The sequence below is a fragment of the Leptopilina heterotoma genome, unplaced genomic scaffold (assembly GCF_015476425.1).
Source record: "Leptopilina heterotoma isolate Lh14 unplaced genomic scaffold, ASM1547642v1 Lhet_279, whole genome shotgun sequence".
Taxonomy (NCBI): Eukaryota; Metazoa; Arthropoda; class Insecta; order Hymenoptera; family Figitidae; genus Leptopilina; species Leptopilina heterotoma.
In genome coordinates, this window is record NW_025110987.1 from 194,061 (window position 1) to 217,093 (window position 23,033).

Here is a 23,033-nt window from a genome sequence, read left to right on the forward strand (position 1 = left end):
AAGTTTCAAGTGATTTCAAGTAAATTTTAAAAATTCTACCGCCGTATTAAATCCGACATTTTGAATTTCGTAAATCTAAACTCAAATTCGTAATCAGCTACCTCAAGAACCCTTTTGCACCAAATGTTTAAAAATTATATTAAACTAAAAAAGCTTTCACCTTTTATTGTAATTTTATGGGCTTTTTAGCAACAAAAGGGGTATTTTTAATCCTTAAATCGTCTTTTTTGGCTATAACAAAAAATTCATTTTTCCGAGTTCTAAGCATGTGCCAAGTAAACCGATTTTTTCGTAGAAGAAATTTTTTTAGAATTATATTTTAAGTCTTTTCTGAAGGTTTCAATTAATTTTACCCAAAGTTTTTCGAATGTATTTTGTGCGGAGTTCTTTAAATTTAAAAAAATGTGTTTTTTACAGTTGCTTATGAAAACTTCACCAGAGATTGTCTCAAAAATATCAGTTTGGAAACGTTACAGCGATTTTAGAAAATTACATACAGCATTGAACAGTTTATATTTAAGTCTCGAAAGTAAAGAATCGTTTCCGTCTTTTTCGAAGCCACGATTTTTCGGTCGTTTTGAAACTGAAGTAATAGAGGAGAGAAAAGACTGTGCACTGAGACTATTAGCTTTCGTAGCTAAACATTCATCTCTTTATTCAAGTGATGTTTTTGTGAAATTTTTTGAAAGCAGTCATCTCGATCGATGTCTAATTGATTGTTCTCAGTCAATAAGTTCTGACACCTCCGAAGATGATCGGGGATCTAGAACTGACAATCTTGAAGGATTTCGTCGATCTCAACATTCACAAAGTCTCGCCAAGGGGCTCAAAAAATTTATTTGCACAGATTACAAAACTGGTTTGAAAAACCATTTGAAAGTTGAACCTTACGATAATATTCAAGAAGTGAGTTCCGAAAATGAGAGAAATCACAAAAGTAATAATAATAAAGAGATAATGACAGATTGTGTCGTTTACGCTGAGGAAGCAATTACAGATGAGATGACAGTAATTCATGATGGTTCCGATTTACTAAAAGGGGACAATCTTTCTACTCAGTATATTTTAATTGCAGCTGCTCATATGAGTGCAGCTTTTCGTCACGAGGCGATTGCTGAATATGAGGAAGCTTTTACGCAGTACAAATTAGGAATTTCAAATCTTATGAATGGAATTCAAAATGATTTGGATGTGGAGAGAAAAAACATGATTAAGGAAAAAGTGAGAAAATATTTACAGAGAGCTGAGAAACTCTATAATAGACATTTGAATTGTAACATATCAGTTTTAAGTAAACCTATAAGTGAGCTGCATAATTATAAAGTTCTTGGATTTATTCAATCGTTAATGCTTGTCAAAGATACATTACGAGGATTGACAAGAGTAATTAAGGTGAGTTATTTAAACTGTATTTCTCATTGAATTGATTATATGTATTAGACAAATAAAAGTTTCAATTAAGATATCTTTAAAGTTTTGAATATTTCAAAAGATGAAGCTTTTATTTTTTTACAAGATCAAATTTTGTTTTAATGTAACATACCTTTATTAAATATTAAATAGGGGAGAATGGGGTAAACCCGCTCACTTTTTTTCAGATCGGTAAAAATTATTTTTAATTAGAAATTATTTTCTAAATTCAAGTTAATTTATATCATTTGAAAGCTTATGATTTCTACTAAAAAATAAAAAAGAGTTTTTGATTTAACTTTACTAGTTTTACTTAGAGAAACTTTTTAATACACATATACCAAATTTCGAAATCACAATTTTTCAGGGTAAATCCGCTCGCTTTATCTTTTCAAGACGGAACAGTTTTATTTTTTAAATATTAAAATTCGTCTTATTCATGTTTTAAGTATGATTTATTATTGATAAACTATGAGTTCTATAAACAATTCTATAAACAACAAACTGGTTTAATAAATAATGAATATAGGTTTCATGAACTACAACTATGGATTTAAATAATAAATATAGGTTTCATGAATTACAACTACCGTGGTTGCACCGGTTTCCGTCCACTTTTTTATAATTTCGATTATATTAAAGGGAACAAATTTGTTTACTACATTTAATTAATTTTACTAGAATCTATAATATCTAATGCTCTCTTTGCACAATTATAATTATAATTTGAACGTTAAAATTCTACAAAAATAAAATAAAAAAGTCCTCCAGTGCTGTCAAGTGCCTTCTCGTGAGAGAAAATAGTGACTATACTCAAGTGAGCAGCTGACAAGTATTTCGGCACGTTTCGATCATTTAAGTTAAAATTGATTTAAAAGTATATTTATCGATAAATTAGGTATTAAATTATATATATTATTAATTATAGTCAATGAAAACATTAATTTCATAACTTATTTAGCTGTCCCACAACCGGGGCAGTGTAATTCGAAATTGTCTTAGTTTCCGTCCGCTTTCTCTATACAAATTTCTGACCTTTCTAACACAAAGGTAGATCAGTAAAAAATAAAAACAAATGATTAAACAGTAATAAAAAAGCTAGAAGGCAGCTTTTTATGGGAAACCTATTATATTCTATTTTCAGCACTCAGACTCCCAAATACAAATTACCAGACATGATAAGGAATGCACTAACTCAATTTATATTTAAAAACTTGTATTTCGAATTTTTGTTTAAGAAAAGTAATGGATGGTTCGATATAACCTTTTGGTAATCTTTTTCAGTATGAGTACAATTTATGTTCATTAAATCTGTAAACACTTTGTCAGTCAATGCTTATAAACATTTGGATTGTTTAATTTAAAATAAAATGTTTTAAAACGCGCCACATTTAAAATCTCATGAAATAATGTTCAACTTAAGTTAATGCATATACTCATTGCGCTGTATTGATTTATGTATTTTGTTCCTTGAAGGGCTTATTAGCCCTTTATTAGCCCTAGCAACTTATTTTTCTTAAATAAATAATATAACATAACCTTAATTTTGAAAAACAGCGAAATACCAGAACCAAAAAAAACAAAAAATAAAACTATAATTTTTTATGTACCTATAGTACTTTCATGTTCCATTTTTTCTCTTTATTTTTTATTTATACTTTTGAATACTTTAAGGTATTTGTCGCGCGACTGGTCACTGTCAAAAGTTTGTATCCGTTGACTGTACTTATGAAACGATTATGAATGCGAGTTTCCGAAAAACTTTTGCCGACGTACAGTTTGACACACAGATGTTCTCAAAGTATATTCATAACCTCTCGCATGCAAAAACGATCGTGGCAACGTCGCAAGTTTGGCGTATGGCCGTCTTTAAAATTTCGCGCCAAAAGTAGCAGACAAGCTGTAGTATTTAACAAGCGCTATTGCCACGTTTACAAATTCACCTGTCATTTACAGTAAATGTTAAAATAATTTTTCAAGTTTGATGTTAAATATCTTTTAAACAAGACGGTGAAAAATTTTCATTTTTTTTATAAAAGTTCATTTTGGTTCAATAAATAAAACTTTAGTTTTTCTAAAAAATCTGTCGATTAGTATAAGTGCAAAAATTAAAAATCTGTGGTTTTCATATGGTTTTCCTATACCGTACATGTTAAAAATCGAAACTTTGATTTCATTTTTTGAGACTTACAGACGGTCAATTTTATTTTAATAGGCCTTATTTTGTAGATAAATATCTAAAGAATAATTATGTGAAATTTAAAAAAATTCTGTCGAAAATGAATTTACGCGACAAATACCTTAAACAGATTTTTTGTTTATAATAGTATATTTCGTAACGAGTGCGAGCAGTTGTCAATTTTTGAATGAGCACTTTTTTTTTTTTTTTTTTTAGCCTACAGTTTGTTCCAAAAAAGTGCTCGTTTAAAAATTGGCAACTGCTAGCACTAGTTACGAACGATATTTTTTATAACAAGGTGCAAAAAAGTGCCCTTTTTTGCACCGCGTTATGAAAAATTATATATGGGCAATTCCACGTGAGATTTAAGTCAACCTCTTAAAATCGGCCAAAAATATTTTTTTCTATTCTGTATCGAAAAAAACAGATACTTTTTTTTTTATTTATGTTTAATTGTCCAAATTTATGAGTTATGAATTTTCGAAAATTTGGACTTTTAATTGTAGATCTATATTCAGTAGCTTATAAGTCCGAAAATATTGAGTTTAGGAAAAAGTTGTCAAAGAATGAAAATTTTAGTTTTCTTTCGACTTTTAAGAAATGTAAACAAAAAATTTTTTTTTTAATTTTGTATTAAAAAAATTTTTTTTTATAAACAAATTAATTTTTTTTAACTTTGGGCCGGATTTTTTTATATTTTTTTATATTTTTTTGTACCTTATAATATAGAGAAGATTTTCCAAAAAGTCCCGAAATGGGCCAGATGTGTTAAATGAGTTATAAAATATTTTCAAAAATCACTTGCAAGCATCACAGTAGGATTTTTTTTACATTTAACTTTTTAAAACTGTTTACAGCGTAGACCCTTTTATTTAAAACAAAGAACACACAAATATATTAAAAAAATTATATCTTGTAGACAGTTTTAGAAAGTTAATTGTAAAAAAATCCCACTGTGATGCTTGCAAGTGATTTTTGAAAATATTTTAAAACTCATTTAACACATCAGGCCCATTTCGGTACTTTTTGGAAAATCTTCTCTATATTATAAGGTACAAAAAAAAAAAAAAATCCGGCCTAAATTTAAAAAAAATTAATTTGTTTATAAAAAAAAATTTTTTTTATTATAAAATTAAAAAAAAATTTTTTTGTTTATATTTCTTAAAAGTCGAACGAAAACTAAAACTTTCATTCTTTGACAACTTTTTCCTAAACTCAATATTTTCGGACTTATAAGCTACTGAATATAGATCTACAATTAAAAGTCCAAATTTTCGAAAATTCATAACTCATAAATTTGGACAATTAAACATAAATAAAAAAAAGTATCTGTTTTTTTCGATACAGAATAGAAAAAAATATTTTTGGCCGATTTTAAGAGGTCGACTTTAATTTCACGTGGAATTGCCCATATATTGTTAAAATATTTTAAAAGATGTTTTAATTAAAATGTTGAGGTTTTTACTTAATAACAATACCTAATATATCCCTGGACGGAAACTGGGGCAATCAGGGGACGGATACTAGGGAAAACGAATTTTAGTGGACGTCAATTGGTGCATAAAAAATATAATTTATATTATTATATAAGAATTAATTTTTCATACATTTAAAGTGACAAATTATTTTAAATAAAAAAAGACAGTATAAATTATACTTTCTATGAAAAATATTGCAATATTGCACATTTTAGAAGAAAAACCATTGTTTGCAAGGTATTATGAGTTTAAGCCTTAGATGAACGGAAACTGGTACAACCACGGTAAGGATTTAAATAATGTTATATTTTATTAAGAGAAAGTGAAATGTAGTTACAATTTTGGTTTTAATAAGTCATAAAATTTATTATTGTTAAAAGAAATATAATACGTTAAATTATATTATTCTAAATTTTAAATTTAAAACTAAGTGAACGGTTTTACCCCGACTACACGTGAGCGACTTTACCCCGAGTTGAGTTCGTAGCGTCAAATCGATAGTGAGCGGGTTTACCCCAGTCTCCCCAAATTATAAACTTTCCCTATTTTTGATTTATGTTTATACTTTCAATTGGACAACATTTAATAGAAAGATAATAATACAAATGCATAACATTTAAAGAAGCTCACACACTTTACAAATTTTCGATATATGTACTGAAAACCCGGAAAAAGGTGGTAATTTTACAAAGGATAATGGGTAAAATAGGCTTGAGTAGAGGGTAAAAATCATGAAAGTAATGGGGAAAAATTCGGAAGGGTACTATTATAAAGGATAAACACTTGAACATATCTCTGCACGGTGGTTCTGAACCCATTTTAAATGAAGATAAATAGCACCTCTGATTTTCTTGCTGGGTTCGATTCTGTGACAGAATGATTTTTCTACAAAATTTAAAATAATCCACTGAGCCGTTTTTGAAAAAAGTTGATTATAGTTAAATAAAATTCCATTTTGCAGAAACAATAACACATTTTTATTTAAAATAAATAGCACCTCCAATTTTCTTGCTGGGTTTGATCCTGTGCCACTTCTAAATGATTTTGCTACAAAATTAAAAATAATCCCTTTAACCGTTTTTGAAAAAATTCTATTTTATTAAAACTAAATATCATTTTGCAGAAACGATTATTTAACTGATACTTTGATAGATTATTTATATTAAAAGAATAATAATATAACTATAGTGTCATTAAGATAACAAGAATTAAACACGTTGACTATTGCATATATAACGAAAGTGAATTTATGGGTAACACCACTCTATAGGCTGAAAAAGAGACCTATCTTTGATGATTTGTTTTGAGAAAATGAAAAATGGAATAGAATTTCTTTTTGGAGGGTTTATTAAATACATAGTGTTACGTCTCAGAAGGAGACCAGTACTGGTATGTAAAGTTATTTGCCTGATTTATTTACAAAGCGGAAGGCTTTGAACTAAGGGAACAGGCTAAGAAAACAAATACTTACATAGATAAAGAAAATTTGTCCTTTATTATCACACAAAGTGCAGGTTCTTGAAGAAATTGGCAGGTGAGTAGTTTTTCCAAAACTCGGTATAACTCCACTGAAAGCAGAATTATACCTTAAGTACCAATGTTGAGAAACTTGAATAGGAGTATAGATGGTTTTACTTACCAAAATTAAATTCCTTGATTAAATTAAACCCTTGGAAGAAATTGGTTGGCAATTAGTAGGCAGTTGGTTGGAAATTAAATTGGTACTTCTTTGGCACAAGATTGGTGAACGGTTGGCAATTGATTGGTATTTGGTTGGTAATCAATTGGTACTTGTTTGGCACAAGATTGGTGAACGGTTGGCAATTGATTGGTATTTGGTTGGTAAGCAATTGGTACTTGTTTGGCACTAGATTGGTGAACAGTTGGAACAATGTTGTCCCAAGGTTGGCGCACAGTTGGTACAAGGTTGGACCACGGTAGCCACACAATTTATTTGATTGTTGTCAAGAGTTTTATATTATTAATTTAATGAATACTTGACAGTATTTTACAATTTTACAAGGATTTAAAAATATAGTGGAGAACAAAGATTTACCGAGTACTAACTTCGGAACAATAACCAATCGGTAAGATTGAAATATTAGATGAGACCGAAGACACGCAATAAATGCAGGAAAATAAACTACTTCTGAAGACACAATTGAAATGCAGAAAAATTAACTACTGAACTCTCTTAAAAAAGTCCAGGCTTTTATAGTCGCAGGTTTACAAAATTTTAGGTGGGAAATGTCTTCCTATTGTAATCGATAAAACACAATATAGATATAATTTTCGTAGTTTCTTCTGAATTCGTATGGTAATCAATAAAGTACTATATAGATATAGTTTTCGTTGTTTCTCACATACATTGATAGTTAACTTTAAAATGTAACATACATTTTGATATTAAAGATGTTAACATTGAAAGTTATTTTGAAAATTACATACATTTTGAGGTTAGAAATTTTAGTTTGAAATACATTAAAAGTTATTTTGAAAATTACATAGACTTGAAATTAGAAATGTTAATATAAAATTGAAGTCACACATACATTCAAAGTTTAATATTACAATGTTAATAGTTGAAATTTACACTTCAATTGTCATAAAGATTTAAAGATTCTATATTGATTACATATTTTAAAAATACTCATTTTTTGAATAACATTCAATTATAATAATGGTTTTAACAATGGAATTCGTAGAGTTTGCTTTTAGTTAAAAAAATTAAAAAGTTTTATTCATAAGCCATAAATTGAGAGAGAATTTGCATTTAGTTATTATTTAGATAATTGTTCAAAAGAAAAGGATAAAAGAAAAAAAAATTTATTTGTTTATTTATATTTTTTACACATGTATGTGTAGTCACCCTTCCCTTCCCTCAAAGAAAGAATACGAAAAAGTATTTTAAGTATTCTTTCTATTAATAAGTTTTAACGTTTAGATAGAAAATTCATTCTTAAAGAAATAGATGTGACTAAAAATCTGTAGAGAAATTGAGCTCTTTTTCATATAAAGTTACCATGTTTTTGTTTTCAAGTATCTAATAAATATGATTTGAAATCATTGATTGTATGTATATTAGAAAAAGGTAACTCTTTTAGATATTTATTATGAAACTTATGCTTTGATTTAAAATTTATTTGTTTAAGATTTGTAAAATTTGATTTATATATGAAAAGGGTGGTTAAAAGATTATTTGTTTTATGGAATTTTCTGAAAAGAAAGTATTTAGATATAATAAAAAAAAGGAAGAATACATATCGCCTCTGAGATGTTTCTGAAACAAAGTAAAACTATATTAGATTCTATTCCATGATTTAACAATATAGTTTATAATAAGAATTATAATTAATTCAGCATATTCAATTAATAACAAAATAAAATCTACTTAATTAGGAATAAAATTGTTTAATAAACTGAAGTGTATGTATTTTTTTTAATTTTTAAGTAAAGAAAGCCTAGTTTTATTAGAAGCCATTATTATGTTTAATATGAGACATACGAAGTCTATTAATGTGAACGATTTTTGGTGTTTTATTTATTCTAATTTTAATATTTCCTTTTGATAAAATTTCTAAGACTTCATGAGGTCCTGTATATTGATTTCCTAATTTTTTAGGTTTGGGACCTTGTAGTAAGAATGCACTATCTCCAATTTTAAAATTTTGGGGATTTATCCTTTGATCATAGTAGGTTTTTGATTTCTCTTTCGATTTAATTAAATTTTTATGTGCTAATGCTTGAATTTCGTGTAATTTTGTCACTAAATTAATTAAGTAATTGTCATAGGTTTCGAGTTTTTCTTCCTTTAGGAGGGGTAAACTGAATGGTAACCTTGCTAATCTTCCGAAGACAAGTTCATAAGGAGTGCATTTTGTTCCTTCATGAACACTGGTGTTGTAAGAGAACATTGCTAGTTCTAGCAAGTCATCCCATTGTGAATTTTTATTGACAAATTGTTTTAAATATTCTGCAAGAACGTGATGAGATCTTTCTAGTGAACCGTTCGACTGAGGATGGAAAGAAGTTGTTTTAAATTGTCTGATTCTAAATCGTTTAGCGAGTCGTTTCATGAGGTTACTTAAGAAATTTGTTCCTTGGTCTGTTAGAACACCTTTTGGAGATCCATAAATACATATAAATCTTTTAACAAATGCATCTGCAATTGTACTTGCTTGCTAATTTGGTAATGGTATTGCTACTGAAAATTTAGTAAGACAATCTTGAATGGTTAAAATACATTCGTTTCCTGCATTAGTAGTTGCTAATGGTCCAACAATGTCCATTAAAATTTTTTCAAAAGCTGTTCCTGAGTTATCAGTAATGATCATAGGGTTTTTAGTTTTTACACGAACTAATTTTTGCAATTGACGTTGTAGACAAACTTGTATGTACTTTTGAATATCAAGTTTCATGTTTTTCCAAAAGAATTTCTGCCTAATTCTACTATACGTTTTTGTGACTCCTTTATGGCCACCTATGGCAGAGGAATGTGCTTCTTCGATAAGTATTTCTCTTTGATCTTTTGTTGCATATTGAATATAACCTTTACAAATAATTATTTTTGTTCTAGAACCTTCGAAAATTTTCTTCAAAATTAATTCGATATCTTGCCAAATGTTATCTGTTTTCGCGATACTAACTGATTTTAATTGTAGATTTTCAGCTAAATTCCTAAATGATTGAATTGTCTTCTTGATATTATATGTTATTTGGGAAATGTTTTTATTTGGTTCTGAGGCAATGGGTAATGCAATATGCAAAAAACTTCCTTATTTAAATTCTTTAGCTTCATTTATTACAAGATTTTTAAATTGAGGAAGATCATTTTTGCTATTTAAACTTCGAGAACCATTATCCATGGGTATACAAGAGGTTGTTATGAAATATGCATAATTGTCTTTTCGCATTCTTAATTGATCTTTACATTCTACCACATTATTGCTGTGAAATTGATTTATTGAGTCATTTGTTTCGCTTTCTTGTTGGTTATCTAGAGAGAAATTGGGAGGGATTTCGGGAGGGGGCCGTTGATTGCTGTCAAAAGCTTCATTTTGAAGATCTGGAAAATATGATTCTTCTATATCATCTGAATCACTTTCATAAATTTCTTTAAATTTTTTATTTTCTTTATTTTCTTCAAATTTTTCAGTTCTTTCTATTATATCTTCGTCTGAGGATTCTTGAAAATTGTCGTTACTAAAATCAGCTTGTCTTTCAATAAAAGGTTGATTTTTATTATTATACACTGGATCTGAGTCTTCTTCTGATTCTTCTTGCGAAGGAATTTGTTTTTTAGGTCTACCTCTCTTTTTTTTAGTTGCTGAGTTTTGATCATTTTTTAAATCAATTTTGCGCGGTCTTCCTCTTTTCTTTTTTAATTTTTGAATTTCGACGTCTTCATTTTAGTTTATATTTCGCAATTTTTCGCGATTACGCAGATTTCGACCATTTTCTTGAATTTGAGTAGGATTTTGAAATTTTTCCTGATTTTGAGTGGATTTTGCAGAATTTCTTACACTTTTTTCACTTGTTTGCATTATATTTTGTAATTTGTTTGTACCCTTTTTGAGTTGATTTTTCCGATTTTGTGCTCTTACTTCAGATTGGTTCACTGGTTTAATTTTTTCTTTGGAATTAAAATTCGTGTTTTCTTGATTTATTTTCTTTAATTTTCCTCTAGTAGTAACAGTATTGAATTTTTTACTTTCCATTGGGAGTTTTATTTTATTGAAATTTTCACAAAAATTCCTTATCACAAATCACTAGTTTCATAAATAGGAAAATTTGTATAAAAAATTCACAGAAATTTTTAATGCCTTTAATTTTTGTTGTATCAATTATCACGTTTGTTATTTTTTTAATAAGGCTTGCTTCTTCAGCTGCAGACACGGTGTTGGCGTTTATTGTCTCGTTTGGTTCTTTTACAATTTTATCATAATTAATATCTTCATCACAAATTAAATCGTTATCACTTTTTATGCCATTATAGTTACCTGTATTGACATCATCATCATCATCGTTATCATTGTCATCATCGTTGTCTTCTGTTTTGTCATCATCATCATCTTCTTCTTCTTCATCTTCTTCATCATCTTCAACTTCTTCCTTTTCTTCTTCATATCTTGGAATTATTCTTTGGAAATGATTTACTGGATTACGTGATAACACTGTGTGACAAAAAAAAAAGTTGCCTGCACTTTTATAGAGACCTAGTATAAGTTGTAGGTCTAGTAAAACTATGAACAATGATGTGTGAGAAATTTCCCAAACACCCCCAAAATTTAATTTTAGGGGCAAAAAACCGTTTTTTGCGTATTCATGTAAAGAATTACTCGTAACTTCCGTAATTTTCAACCGATTTTCAAAATTGTTCTTTTATTTAAAAGGGGATAAGCACACCTTTTTAACCGTGTATTGCTCGTTTACTCAAAGTAAAAATTGACAAATCCACAGTTGAAAATATTTGCTATTTATCGATTTTCATTCCATTTTTTCATCTTTAACGAGGTATTTAGAATAATATTCGAATTTACAGATTCTTTTCATAATAATTTCTTAAAAGTATACTTAATTCTGCGTAAAATGAGTATTTTTTGAAAACATTTTAATACAAATTGAGGGAGATACGTGAATTTAAAGATTTAAAAATTTTTTCTCCAAAGTTATAAATATTCCAATTTTGCTGTAAAAATTTACATCAGGGCACTTTAAATTTTGTGTTCACTAAATTTAATTGATTAACTAAAACGGCATGCATGTCAAACTTGTTTTTGATAGATTTAAATAAAGACAGAGTCCGTATCGAGAGGGAGAGTCCGGTTAAATTTTAACTTTTCTAAATTTATATTGTTTAAGTGTGTCAATGTTTTTCAAACATTATTTAGGATTCAAATCTATTCTATATTATCAAAATTAATAAAATTATTCAGTATTGCGAAAAAAGCATATGAAAAGTTTGACAATAAAAAATAATTTAAAAATCTGGTAGAAGTTCAAATTTATATTTTTCGAAATTTTAAGGCATTCTTATATAAATTGTCAAATAATTATCTGTTATTCCTTATTTGAAGATTATAGAATAGATTTTAATCCTAAATAAAGTTTGAAAAACATTAGACACACTTAAATAATATAAATATAGAAAAATTAAAATTTAACCGGACCCCCCTCTAAATACGGATTCTGTCTTTATTTAAATCTATTAAAAACAAGTTTGACATGCATACCGTTTTAGATAATCAATTAAATTTAGTGAACACAAAATTTAAAGTGCCCTGATGTAAATTTTTACAGCAAAATTGGAATATTTATAACTTTGGAGAAAAAATTTTTAAATCTTTAAATTCACGTATCTCCCTCAATTTGTATTAAAATGTTTTCAAAAAATACTCATTTTACGCAGAAATAAGTATACTTTTAAGAAATTATTATGAAAAGAATCTGTAAATTCGAATATTATTATAAAAACCTCGTTAAAGTTGAAAAAATGGAATGAAAATCGATAAATCGCAAATATTTTTAACTGTGGATTTGTCAATTTTTACTTTGAGTAAACGAGCAATACACAGTTAAAAAGGTGTGCTTTTCCCCTTTCAAATAAAATAACAATTTTAAAAATCGGTTGAAAATTACGGAAGTTACGAGTAATTCTTTACATGAATACGCAAAAAACGGTTTTTGCCCCTAAAATTAAATTTTGGGGGTGTTTGGGAAATTTTAAACATACTACTTGTTTCAGTTTTTCAAGATGAACAAGTTAGAATAGGTCCGATTTAAAGTGCCATTTTACTGTCACACAGTGTAATGCATCTGCATTAACGTTTATTTTACCTGCTTTATACATCATTTCAAAATCATATTCTGATAGTTTGAGTTTCCATCTTGTAATTCGAGAGCAAGGGTCACTTGAATTTTGAAACCATAATAATGGTTTATGATCAGTAACAATTGTAAATTTTCTTCCATAGAGAAAATGTCTGAAATGTAAGACACAGTAGACAATTGCAAGGGCTTCTTTATTATAAGTGTCGTATTTTACTTCATGTTCATTCAAAGATCTTGATGCATAGGCGATGGGTTTATCCTTTCCTATTTCTTCTTGAGATAAAATCCCACCTAAAGCATAACCTGACGCATCTGTTGTTAAAATGAAAGGTTTGTCAAAATCCGGCCTTTGTAATAAAGGTTCTTGACATAGTTCTTCTTTTAATAATTCAAAGGCTTCTTGTTGTTTTTCATTCCATTTAAAGGTCACATCCTTTTTTAATAATTGGTTCAAAGGGACCGATTTCTTGGAAAAATTTTGTATAAAACGGCGATAATAACCTGCTAAACCCATAAATTGTTTGATGTTTTTAACGTTTTTGGGTGTTGGAAAATTTTTTACCGCATTAATTTTCTTTGGATCTGGTCTAACTCCGTCTTTATCGATTATGTGGAATCCGGAGGCCAAATCGAAAACAGAGAAATATTGTGCGTTTCCGAGAGTTTCCAATACTTCATTTATATTTGGTAAAGGGAAAAGGATTTAAATGATCTAGTCTGAGTAAATCTAAAATTTGTTCAATTCTTTCTTTTTCTGTTATGTTGTAAAATCCAAATAGCTTATTATGCGATGGTTCTAGATTGGCAAAACTATCTAATAAACTTTCTTCTGTTAGATGTTCGAAATTTAATCTGTCATTTTTTATTTGGGTTCGTTTATCCGATGTTTTAGAAATTTCTTTATATTCCTCTAACCTTACTTTAGAAATTTCTAATTTTACAAAATCTGAAAGAGTATTGGCCACTTTTACGTAAGCTTTACCGTCGTTGTTTGTTACTAAAGCCTTTCCTATGAATACACTTGGATTTAAGGATAATAGAGGCACATATCCTTCTTTTACTTCCTTATTTTCGATAAGTAAAAATATGTCAGATATAGATCTTGGTGGTAAAATCATGGTGTTTCTAGATGCAAAAGGAAAAATTCTTCCTTCAACTTCTAGACATTTTTCAGCGTAATTAATTTTGACATTATTATCTGTAAAGAATTCTGACCCTAATACACCATCCTCTTCAACTGGTACTTCGTTTGGTATAATATTGAATACAGTTAAGTATCCAAAAATTTCCAATTTTATTTGACCTAAGGTGAAAACTGGATATTCATTTATACCGGTTAGTTGTAATTTTTTATTTCTGTTTAACGTCATATTTGAATCGAGCATTTTTTCTTTTAAAAGATTTAATCCAGCTCCCGTATCAAGCATCATGTGAAATGGGATCGAAGAATTTTTTATTCTAATAAAGATGGAGGGTATCGTGTTTCCTTTACTACAATTGAATTGAATTGTTTCTAAATTTGGGAGGATCTTTTCATTTGGCACGATTACTCGCTTGCCACCTGTCCCACCGTGCCTATCCTGGGAGGACTGCGCTCGTTTCCCTGTTCTGTGGGAGTCGCTGGTCGAGAAAATTGTTTTTCTTTAATTTGATTATTATATGCTCTACGCCTACAGTCATTTATAGCATGTCCAGATTTCTTACAATAATTACATGTAAGATTTATTTTGTCTCTAAAATTTTCATTACGTTCATTAGAAGGATAAGGGTAAGAATTCCTGAAGTGGGCCCCTATTATTCATTGGGTCGGTGGATTTTTCTCATTCTTATATGTTTCGATAGCCTATGATGGCATAATAAAAACTTGTAAATAGTTTTCCGAACTTCGAATATTTGCCAAAGTTATTCAAGGTCAAAGTTATTTGTAGCGTTTTAGTAAATAGCTAATTACTCGCGATCGGATGAACCGATTTTAATAAAAATTGAAGGAGAGTTTACCTGATGAATTGTACTTTAGATAAATGATCAAAATTTTAATTAAAAAATATAATTTGTTTAAATAAATTAACTTTTTAATTTTTGGGGTTAAAAAAAAATTTGTTCTCCATCTTTTTTTAAATTTTTTTTAATAATCAAATAGAGAATACTTTTAAGATTTTATTTTAACAATAAAAAAGTGGGATTCTCTGTCACTTTAGAAAATATAATATTTTTAGTTACAAAATTTTTTTCAAAAGTTAAAGAAATTTGAAGCAAAACAAATGAATGAACTAAACTTGGTTGGTTAAAATTGTCGAGTTTAGTTCATTCATTTGTTTTGCTTCAAATTTATTTAACTTTTCAAAAAATTTTGTAACTAAAAATATTATATTTTCTAAAGTGACAGAGAATCCCACTTTTTTATTGTTAAAATAAAATCTTAAAAGTATTCTCTATTTGATTATTAAAAAAAATTCAAATAAAAGATGGAGAACAAATTTTTTTTTAACCCCAAAAATTAAAAAGTTAATTTATTTAAACAAATTTTATTTTTTAATTAAAATTTTGATCATTTATCTAAAGTACAATTCTTCAGGTAAACTCTCCTCCAATTTTTATTAAAATCGGTTCATCCGATCGCGAGTAATTAGCTATTTACTAAAACGCTACAAATTACTTTGACCTTGAATAACTTTGGTAAATATTCGAATTTCGGAAAACTATTTACAGGTTTTTATTATACCATCATAGGCTATCGAAACATATAAGAATGAGAAAAATCCACCGACCCAATGAAAAATAGGGGCCCACTTCAGGAATTCTTACTCATAATGTTTCCTATCCTGATTTTGAAATGGTTGATTATGATTTTAAGGATTTTGGAAATTATTTTGATACTAAGGTTTTGGAAGGTAATTCTGTTGGAAATTTTGTCTATTTTGGAAATTGTTTCTGTTTTGATTTTGATACTCTTGAAAATTACCTCTAGGTTGAAAATTTGGGTTTCGAAATTGTTGGATATTATTTCTGAAATGATTTTCAGATGGTTGAAAATACCTTGAGAATTGTGTGGTTTTCCGCTGTTGTTTAAATACAACTTGAACTTTCCCTCTAGATAAACTATTACCTACCATATAGTTCCCTTGAAAATTATTCCCATATCTTTGCTGAGGTAAATATTGATTATTTGTACCTGACCTACGACATGTTCGAGCGCTATGTCCTTCTAAATTACAAATTTGACAAATGATAGTTTGATTTCTAGCAAATGGAACCCTACTTAAATTTGTTGGTTCCAAGGTTTGTTTATAGGATTTGATTTTTCGTAATTCTGCTGTGGCTCTTAATTTTCGTTCAATTTCTATAGCGTGATTCGTTAGGTCTCGAAATTGGTTGCTAACAGGTACCCGAATTTCTATATACGGGTTTAATCCTCGACGAAAACATGAAATTGCGTCTCCTTCAACATTATTTTTAAAAACTTCATCTAGATTACCTTTGTTATTTAATCTGTGAGAATCATAAATTTGATCAACTAGTTCTTTAACTCTGTTCGCGTAGGAAATCACTGATTCATTTTCCCACATAAAAATGCTGCCTAGTTCGCCTTGTAATTGATACACTGTTTTGTTAGGTAAATATATCTTTTTTAATTGATTGATTAATTCTGATACACTTCGAAAACTACTTCCGTAAATTCCCTTCCTTGCTTCTCCTATTAGTTTTCCGCGTATCATTTTTACTAAATTTTCTTCTACGACAGGATTGGAACGAAGCATTTGTTTAGCTTCTTCACATCCTTCGATGAATAATGCTAGTGGTATTGATTTCCCGTCAAAATTTGGAATTAGTTCTAAAGCATCGCGAAGGGACACTTGTTTATTATTGGGTATTGCCATTATTGGTTCAGAAAATATTTCAAACTGATCAGTAAAAGGTGGAATTTCAGGATTTGATTTTTTTGGAGTAGAAGTACTTATAACTTTTTCTGAAAATTCATCTAGATTTTGATTTTTAAGATCATTATTTTGGGTTTTAAAAGTTTCAGAATTTTCTATTGTAAGATCTGTTTTTGAATTTATTATTTGAATTGTAGTATCACTAAAACTTGCTGTTTCTGAGTTACTTGTGGAAGGATTAAATGATTTTCTATTTAGAAGAGGGCTATGCTGAACTTTTGTGTTATTCCCAAATTGAAAAATTTGTTTTGCAATAAAATCGTTTGTTAATTTATGGCTTCTGAGAAGTCTATCACTTTCAGGAATTTTTTTATCGCATGACATTTAGAATTATTTTTGAAGAAAAAGGTATATATATATTTTTAATTCACTTTTGTTCTTGGCTTTATCATTATTCGTGGTTCAATTTTAAATATTACCTGTCAATTTCTTCGTATATTTTATTTTTTTAGGATTTTTCTAGTTTATTTTATCTTTATAAGCATCTGTTTTCTTTTTAAGTTTCCCGGCCGATGCACCAAAAATTAAATTGGGTGTACTGTTACGTCTCAGAAGGAGACCAGTACTGGTATGTAAAGTTATTTGCCTGATTTATTTACAAAGCGGAAGGCTTTGAACTAAGGGAACAGGCTAAGAAAACAAATACTTACATAGATAAAAAAAATTTGTCCTTTATTATCACACAAAGTACAGGTTCTTGAAGAAATTGGCAGGTGAGTAGTTTTCCCAAAACTCGGTATAACTCCACTGAAAGCAGAATTATACCTTAAGTACCAATGTTGAGAAACTTGAATAGGAGTATAGATGGTTTTACTTACCAAAATTAAATTCCTTGATTAAATTAAACCCTTGGAAGAAATTGGTTGGCAATTAGTAGGCAGTTGGTTGGCAATTAAATTGGTACTTCTTTGGCACAAGATTGGTGAACGGTTGGCAATTGATTGGTATTTGGTTGGTAATCAATTGGTACTTGTTTGGCACAAGATTGGTGAACGGTTGGCAATTGATTGGTATTTGGTTGGTAATCAATTGGTACTTGTTTGGCACAAGATTGGTGAACGGTTGGAACAATGTTGTCCCAAGGTTGGCGCACAGTTGGTACAAGGTTGGCCCACGGTAGCCACACAATTGATTTGATTGTTGTCAAGAGTTTTATATTATTAATTTAATGAATACTTGACAGTATTTTACAATTTTACAAGGATTTAAAAATATAGTGGAGAACAAAGATTTACCGAGTACTAACTTCGGAACAATAACCAATCGGTAAGATTGAAATATTAGATGAGACCGAAGACACGCAATAAATGCAGGAAAATAAACTACTTCTGAAGACACAATTGAAATGCAGGAAAATTAACTACTGAACTCTCTTTAAAAAGTCCAGGTTTTTATAGTCGCAGGTTTACAAAATTTTAGGTGGGAAATGTCTTCCTATTGTAATCGATAAAACACAATATAGATATAATTTTCGTAATTTCTTCTGAATTCGTATGGTAATCAATAAAGTACTATATAGATATAGTTTTCGTTGTTTCTTACATTCCCTTACAGATCGATACCTGTGACATGTGTGAGATACTTTTAATTTTGGACACTTATTTTCTTCGTTAAGATATTTCATATTTTATATTATTTTATAACAAGTTACGGGTACGTGACAATACCTATTAAAGTGTAAAAAATTTTAAAAAATATATTTTTTGTCCTACCTGCACGGAAAGTATGTCATTTCGGGCACTTAAGGCGTGCGCAAAGTAACACATTAAGCCCGGGAGTGGGGGAAGCGGGCGGAAAAGTATTTTGCGCCCGCTTGTATGACGTCAGCGGGCGGTAAAGTATTTTCTGCCCGCTTCCCCTACCTCCGAGTGGACGGAAAAGTATTTTGCGCCCGCTTGTTAATTATTCGATTTTCTTCAATAAAATGCGACACTTTCGAATTTCTTTTTATGTTGACTATAGAACTGCAAACATTTTCAACTTGTTTTATTTTGTTTATAAAAATTTGCAATTTTTTTTTATTTTCTCTAAAAAAATAATGAAACATTTGGTTTTCTTCCCATTTCGTTTATCAAAATTGTCAATTTTAAAAGTTCTTTTTTCAGTTTTGTTTAATTATTAATTACTTTGTTCTAAATAAATACTATGCTTCCAGAATACATTGTTTTTTATTTCTATTTTAAAACTTCTATCATTATAGACTTCATTCGATATAATGTTTATATAGAGCTTAATTTTTAACTAATATGAGCGTTTAATCGTGCGTGCCCTCAATGCCATACTTTCCATGCAGTTAGGACAAAAAATTATGTTCGCATCATGGGCGCAAAGGTGATTACGACTTTGGCGAAATGAAGGGACTGAGGGGACACAATTTCGCCATCGTCGCAATCACCTATTTTGCGCCCTTGTTACGAAAATAACTATTACATCACATGAGCCGTCCGTGTAAATATCAACATGATCTTGGTATTTAGAATTCAATAACTCTATAAAAGCAGTAGGAGGGTGAGAATTAGCCTTGCTTTCTAGTCCTGAAAATAGATCTACCTTAATGTCCCTATATAGTTCATCTCAACCTATATCAAAATGCAAGGTAGGTTTCTTGGTTCTACCACATTTTCCCAGCATCTGTGAGATATCGACAAATTGTCGGTTGGGTGCAGAAAGGTGCCAATTCAGACTAGTCGTGAAAACCGTGCCGTTTCAAAAAACACGTGAGAAACCTGCCATTTGAACTGAGATTTGAAAAACATGCCAACTCAGAATTGACGTTCATTTTTTTTGTTTTAGGTTGACATTTGTCAGTACAAAAAAATTTGAAGCAACGATTATAAAGTTGTACAAAAATTATTTTTTTAGTTGCATTTTGCATAATTGTTATTTTTCTTTGAAAAAGGAATATTTTTACTAATTTATTGAATTAATTTGTTGATTATTTATTATTTGATGGACAACTTCTTTCTAGTACCTAAAATGAAAAAAATGGACGTCAATTCTGAGTTGGCATGTTTTCCAAATCGCAGCTGAAGTGGCAGGTTTCTCACGTGTTTTTTGACAAGACTAGTCTGAATTGGCACCTTTCTGCACCCAACCGACGAAATGTTTCTAATAGCGTTAAACGTATCTTAGGGAGTTTTTCGTTTCTGCGATTTTGAATATTACATTTATCTCGAAGATACATTAGTTTAGGCGTCAAAAGGTTCTCAGTCCAGGACAAACTGTGTATCATATATCTCTTATTAATCAGCGTTCTCCGTAAAGACAACGGTCGGGAATCGGTTTCTGACATGAGAATATCAGAATCTAAGGGCCTTCTGTGCTTTTTCTTTAATGTGTTTGTTCCAGGTAAGTCTTCTGTCCAACACAATACCCAAGTAAGTCATATCGTTTTGAATTGTGATAGTAGTGTCGCCAAAGATCTCTGGAACTAATATAAATAAGCAGATCATCCGAAAAAATATGCCACGTAATTCGATTTGGAATAACATCGCCTATTTTACTTATAGCCAAATTAAATAGAAAGAGAGACAACTCACCCTTAAGGAACTCCTATATATGAGTTTTTAAATTCTTGATTTTCTGAATTAAAAAAAAGATGCTTAGTAGTAATTAAAAATGATATAAAATTTAGAATTCTGTCTGGAGTCTCCAGTTCAAGTAGTCTTTCATAGATTGACTTAGGTAGAATGTTAGAGAACTTAGGTAGAATGTTAGAGAACGGTCCCTTTAGATCTATTGCCAACGCCACCGTATGTTCACGATTCAGGTATCTTTTTGATATATCTGAGACAAGCATCGTAACACAGTCTGTAGTGGATCTTCCTCTTCTGAAACCAAATTGGTTAATTGGGATTCCGTTCCTTGTTTCAACGTGGTGTTTCAATCTTTTATGTATCATGCTCTCGAAGAGTTTACAAATCGATGAAGTTAAAGAAATAAGGCGGAAGCCCTTACCGTTAGGTTTGGGAATGAAGACAACTTTTGTGTCTCTCCAGGACTCTGGGTAGGTAGAATTAAGAAAAAAAGGATTAAAAATTTTTAATAAGAATATTTTTGAATTACTTGGAAGTTTTTTTATAATTTCATTTGTAATGGAATCAATACCATGGGCTGAATTTTGTTGTATTGTTTAGAGCCTGAAATAAATCATTCTCAGTAAAAGGGGCGTTGATAGGAGTATCGTTATTAAAGTTGGTCAGATTTGGGAGATTAGTGGGTAAAACATCTTCCTGGATGAGATCCTTCTGGAGTTCTTGAAAAATCAATGAGTCAGGGTCATTACAAATTCTCGATCTGAGCGGTTGGGAGGCTGAGGCAAATGTTTTTATTTTTGACCAGACCTGGCTTATCCCCATTAAGGGCTTAATACTATTGCAAAATCCAATATACGCAGATTTTTTCTTACTCCTAAGGAACCACTTGACCTCATTATCCACCTTATTGAATGCGACTCTTGTCGTTCATTTGTCTCTGTTAGAAAAGTCTAGTTTTCCCTCTTTGTTTAGTAATTAATATTTCGTTGATAATTGTTCAGAACCACTGCGTCATTCCCAGGTATAGTTTTGCCCTGCGAATAATGGGCCTGGCGTCGAAGCGTCTGTATAAGCGGCGTAGTGGGGAGAGAAAGTTAGATCTTTTGTGACGACTGGCGTCTCAGTTAGTTTTCCCGTCTCGTGCGAGTGAGGTGTCTTTCCATTCCACGTGTGCAGTGCTCGATTTTACGCCGTATCGGCAGCATCGCTCATCTCAAGTATCCTCGTTGGTGACGTACCTCACATCCAACTAATTAATTACCTTAACTTTATTCCTCTTTCATCAACTTTTATCATCATTTGTCATTATTCAATTCATACCATTGTTCTTAAATTTCATTTAAGCTTAATTCCTTTTTTAAACATATACTTATTTTTCTTTCTGTTTCCATAATGTATTTACCTATTTGTATTTTGTTCCGAGTTTTCTGTTAAACCGTGGCGCATTCTTCTTCAAGAATCGCATTTCTATGTCGAGTTGTTCACTGTGGGATCCTATTCCATGTTGCGTTCGATCTCATCACGCGAACAATTCCTTTTATGGTGCTGATGACACAACCGACCAATGGTTTCGTCACGATACAAGTTGTCGACATCCATAACGTCGGTTATTCTCTTCTCACATATCACTATCTTAATTGCTGCTTCGTTGTACTGACTCCATCAAATAAAAGATAATACAGTTGCATTTTTCTTGGTCTCTCAATTGCCCTATCTCTCACTACATTCCATACATCCATTTTTTAACAGTCTCGTATAAAATGCTTACGAGTTTCTTGTCTGCGCTTCAATGCCTGATCAGACATTCGGCGTCCACCATAAAGGTTGGGATTTACGTAGTCCAGGTAATTGTGAGGGGTATTACGCTCCTGTATCAATTAATATTTGTTTGTTACTTTGAATGAAATCCTCATAAGTTTCCAAATAATGATTGGTGTCAATAACACGACGTTCAAGGACTTCCACATTGGAATCCATCAATTCATTGAACTTAACCCAATCAACGTTTTTGAAATTGAGACGATTTGTAGAAGACTTGATAGTCTTAGGTGAAGAATCCAGTGAGACAATGACCAAATAGTGATCCGAGGAGAGAGTCTCTTTTAAAATTTCACATTAAGAATATTGGCAGAGAGATGATGATATGAAAATTAATTCGATATTGCTGCAACCCCTTTTCATCTTTTCCCACAAAAGTTGGTAAACTATCATTTAAAGTAACAAGGTCCAAGTCCTGCACCAACGCCTCAAGGTGGTTTACTCTTGGGTTGCAGTGAAAAGCACCCCAAGACCAGGAGTGTGCGTTAAAGTCACCTATAAATATGATTGGGGATGAATTGTAGCAACCATTCAGTAAGTCTGACAAAGAATTTTGAGAAATTCTAGAATTTGGGGGTGCATAGACAGCTATTATTTGGATCTTAAAACGAGAAGTTGTGATTTCAATTCCCACACTGTCCATGTGTTTTTGGATTGTTTTGGAAATCTTCATAGGTGATACAATAAGATTTTGTTTAACCAAAATTATGACTCTCCTACCTGGACGATTATCAAGGCAGTCTTGACGAAACGTGAGATAGTCCCTAATTTGTCAAACAGGATTCAAGTAAATATTTAATTGATAATAGTCAATTAATCAGTTATTTGGATCAAACAAATTTTT

The 23,033-nt window shown here is 30.1% G+C and overlaps 1 protein-coding gene across 1 annotated transcript in view; it reads left to right on the top strand.

Annotated features, from left to right (window-relative positions):
• The window catches only part of LOC122504129 (ribosomal protein S6 kinase delta-1), a 175,482-nt gene that overhangs the window by 69,014 nt on the left and 83,435 nt on the right, over positions 1 to 23,033 (top strand). The window contains exon 2 of the mRNA XM_043615060.1: positions 418 to 1,392. Coding sequence (XP_043470995.1) covers positions 418 to 1,392 — 975 coding nt within the window. The remainder of the gene's footprint in view (positions 1 to 417; positions 1,393 to 23,033) is intronic.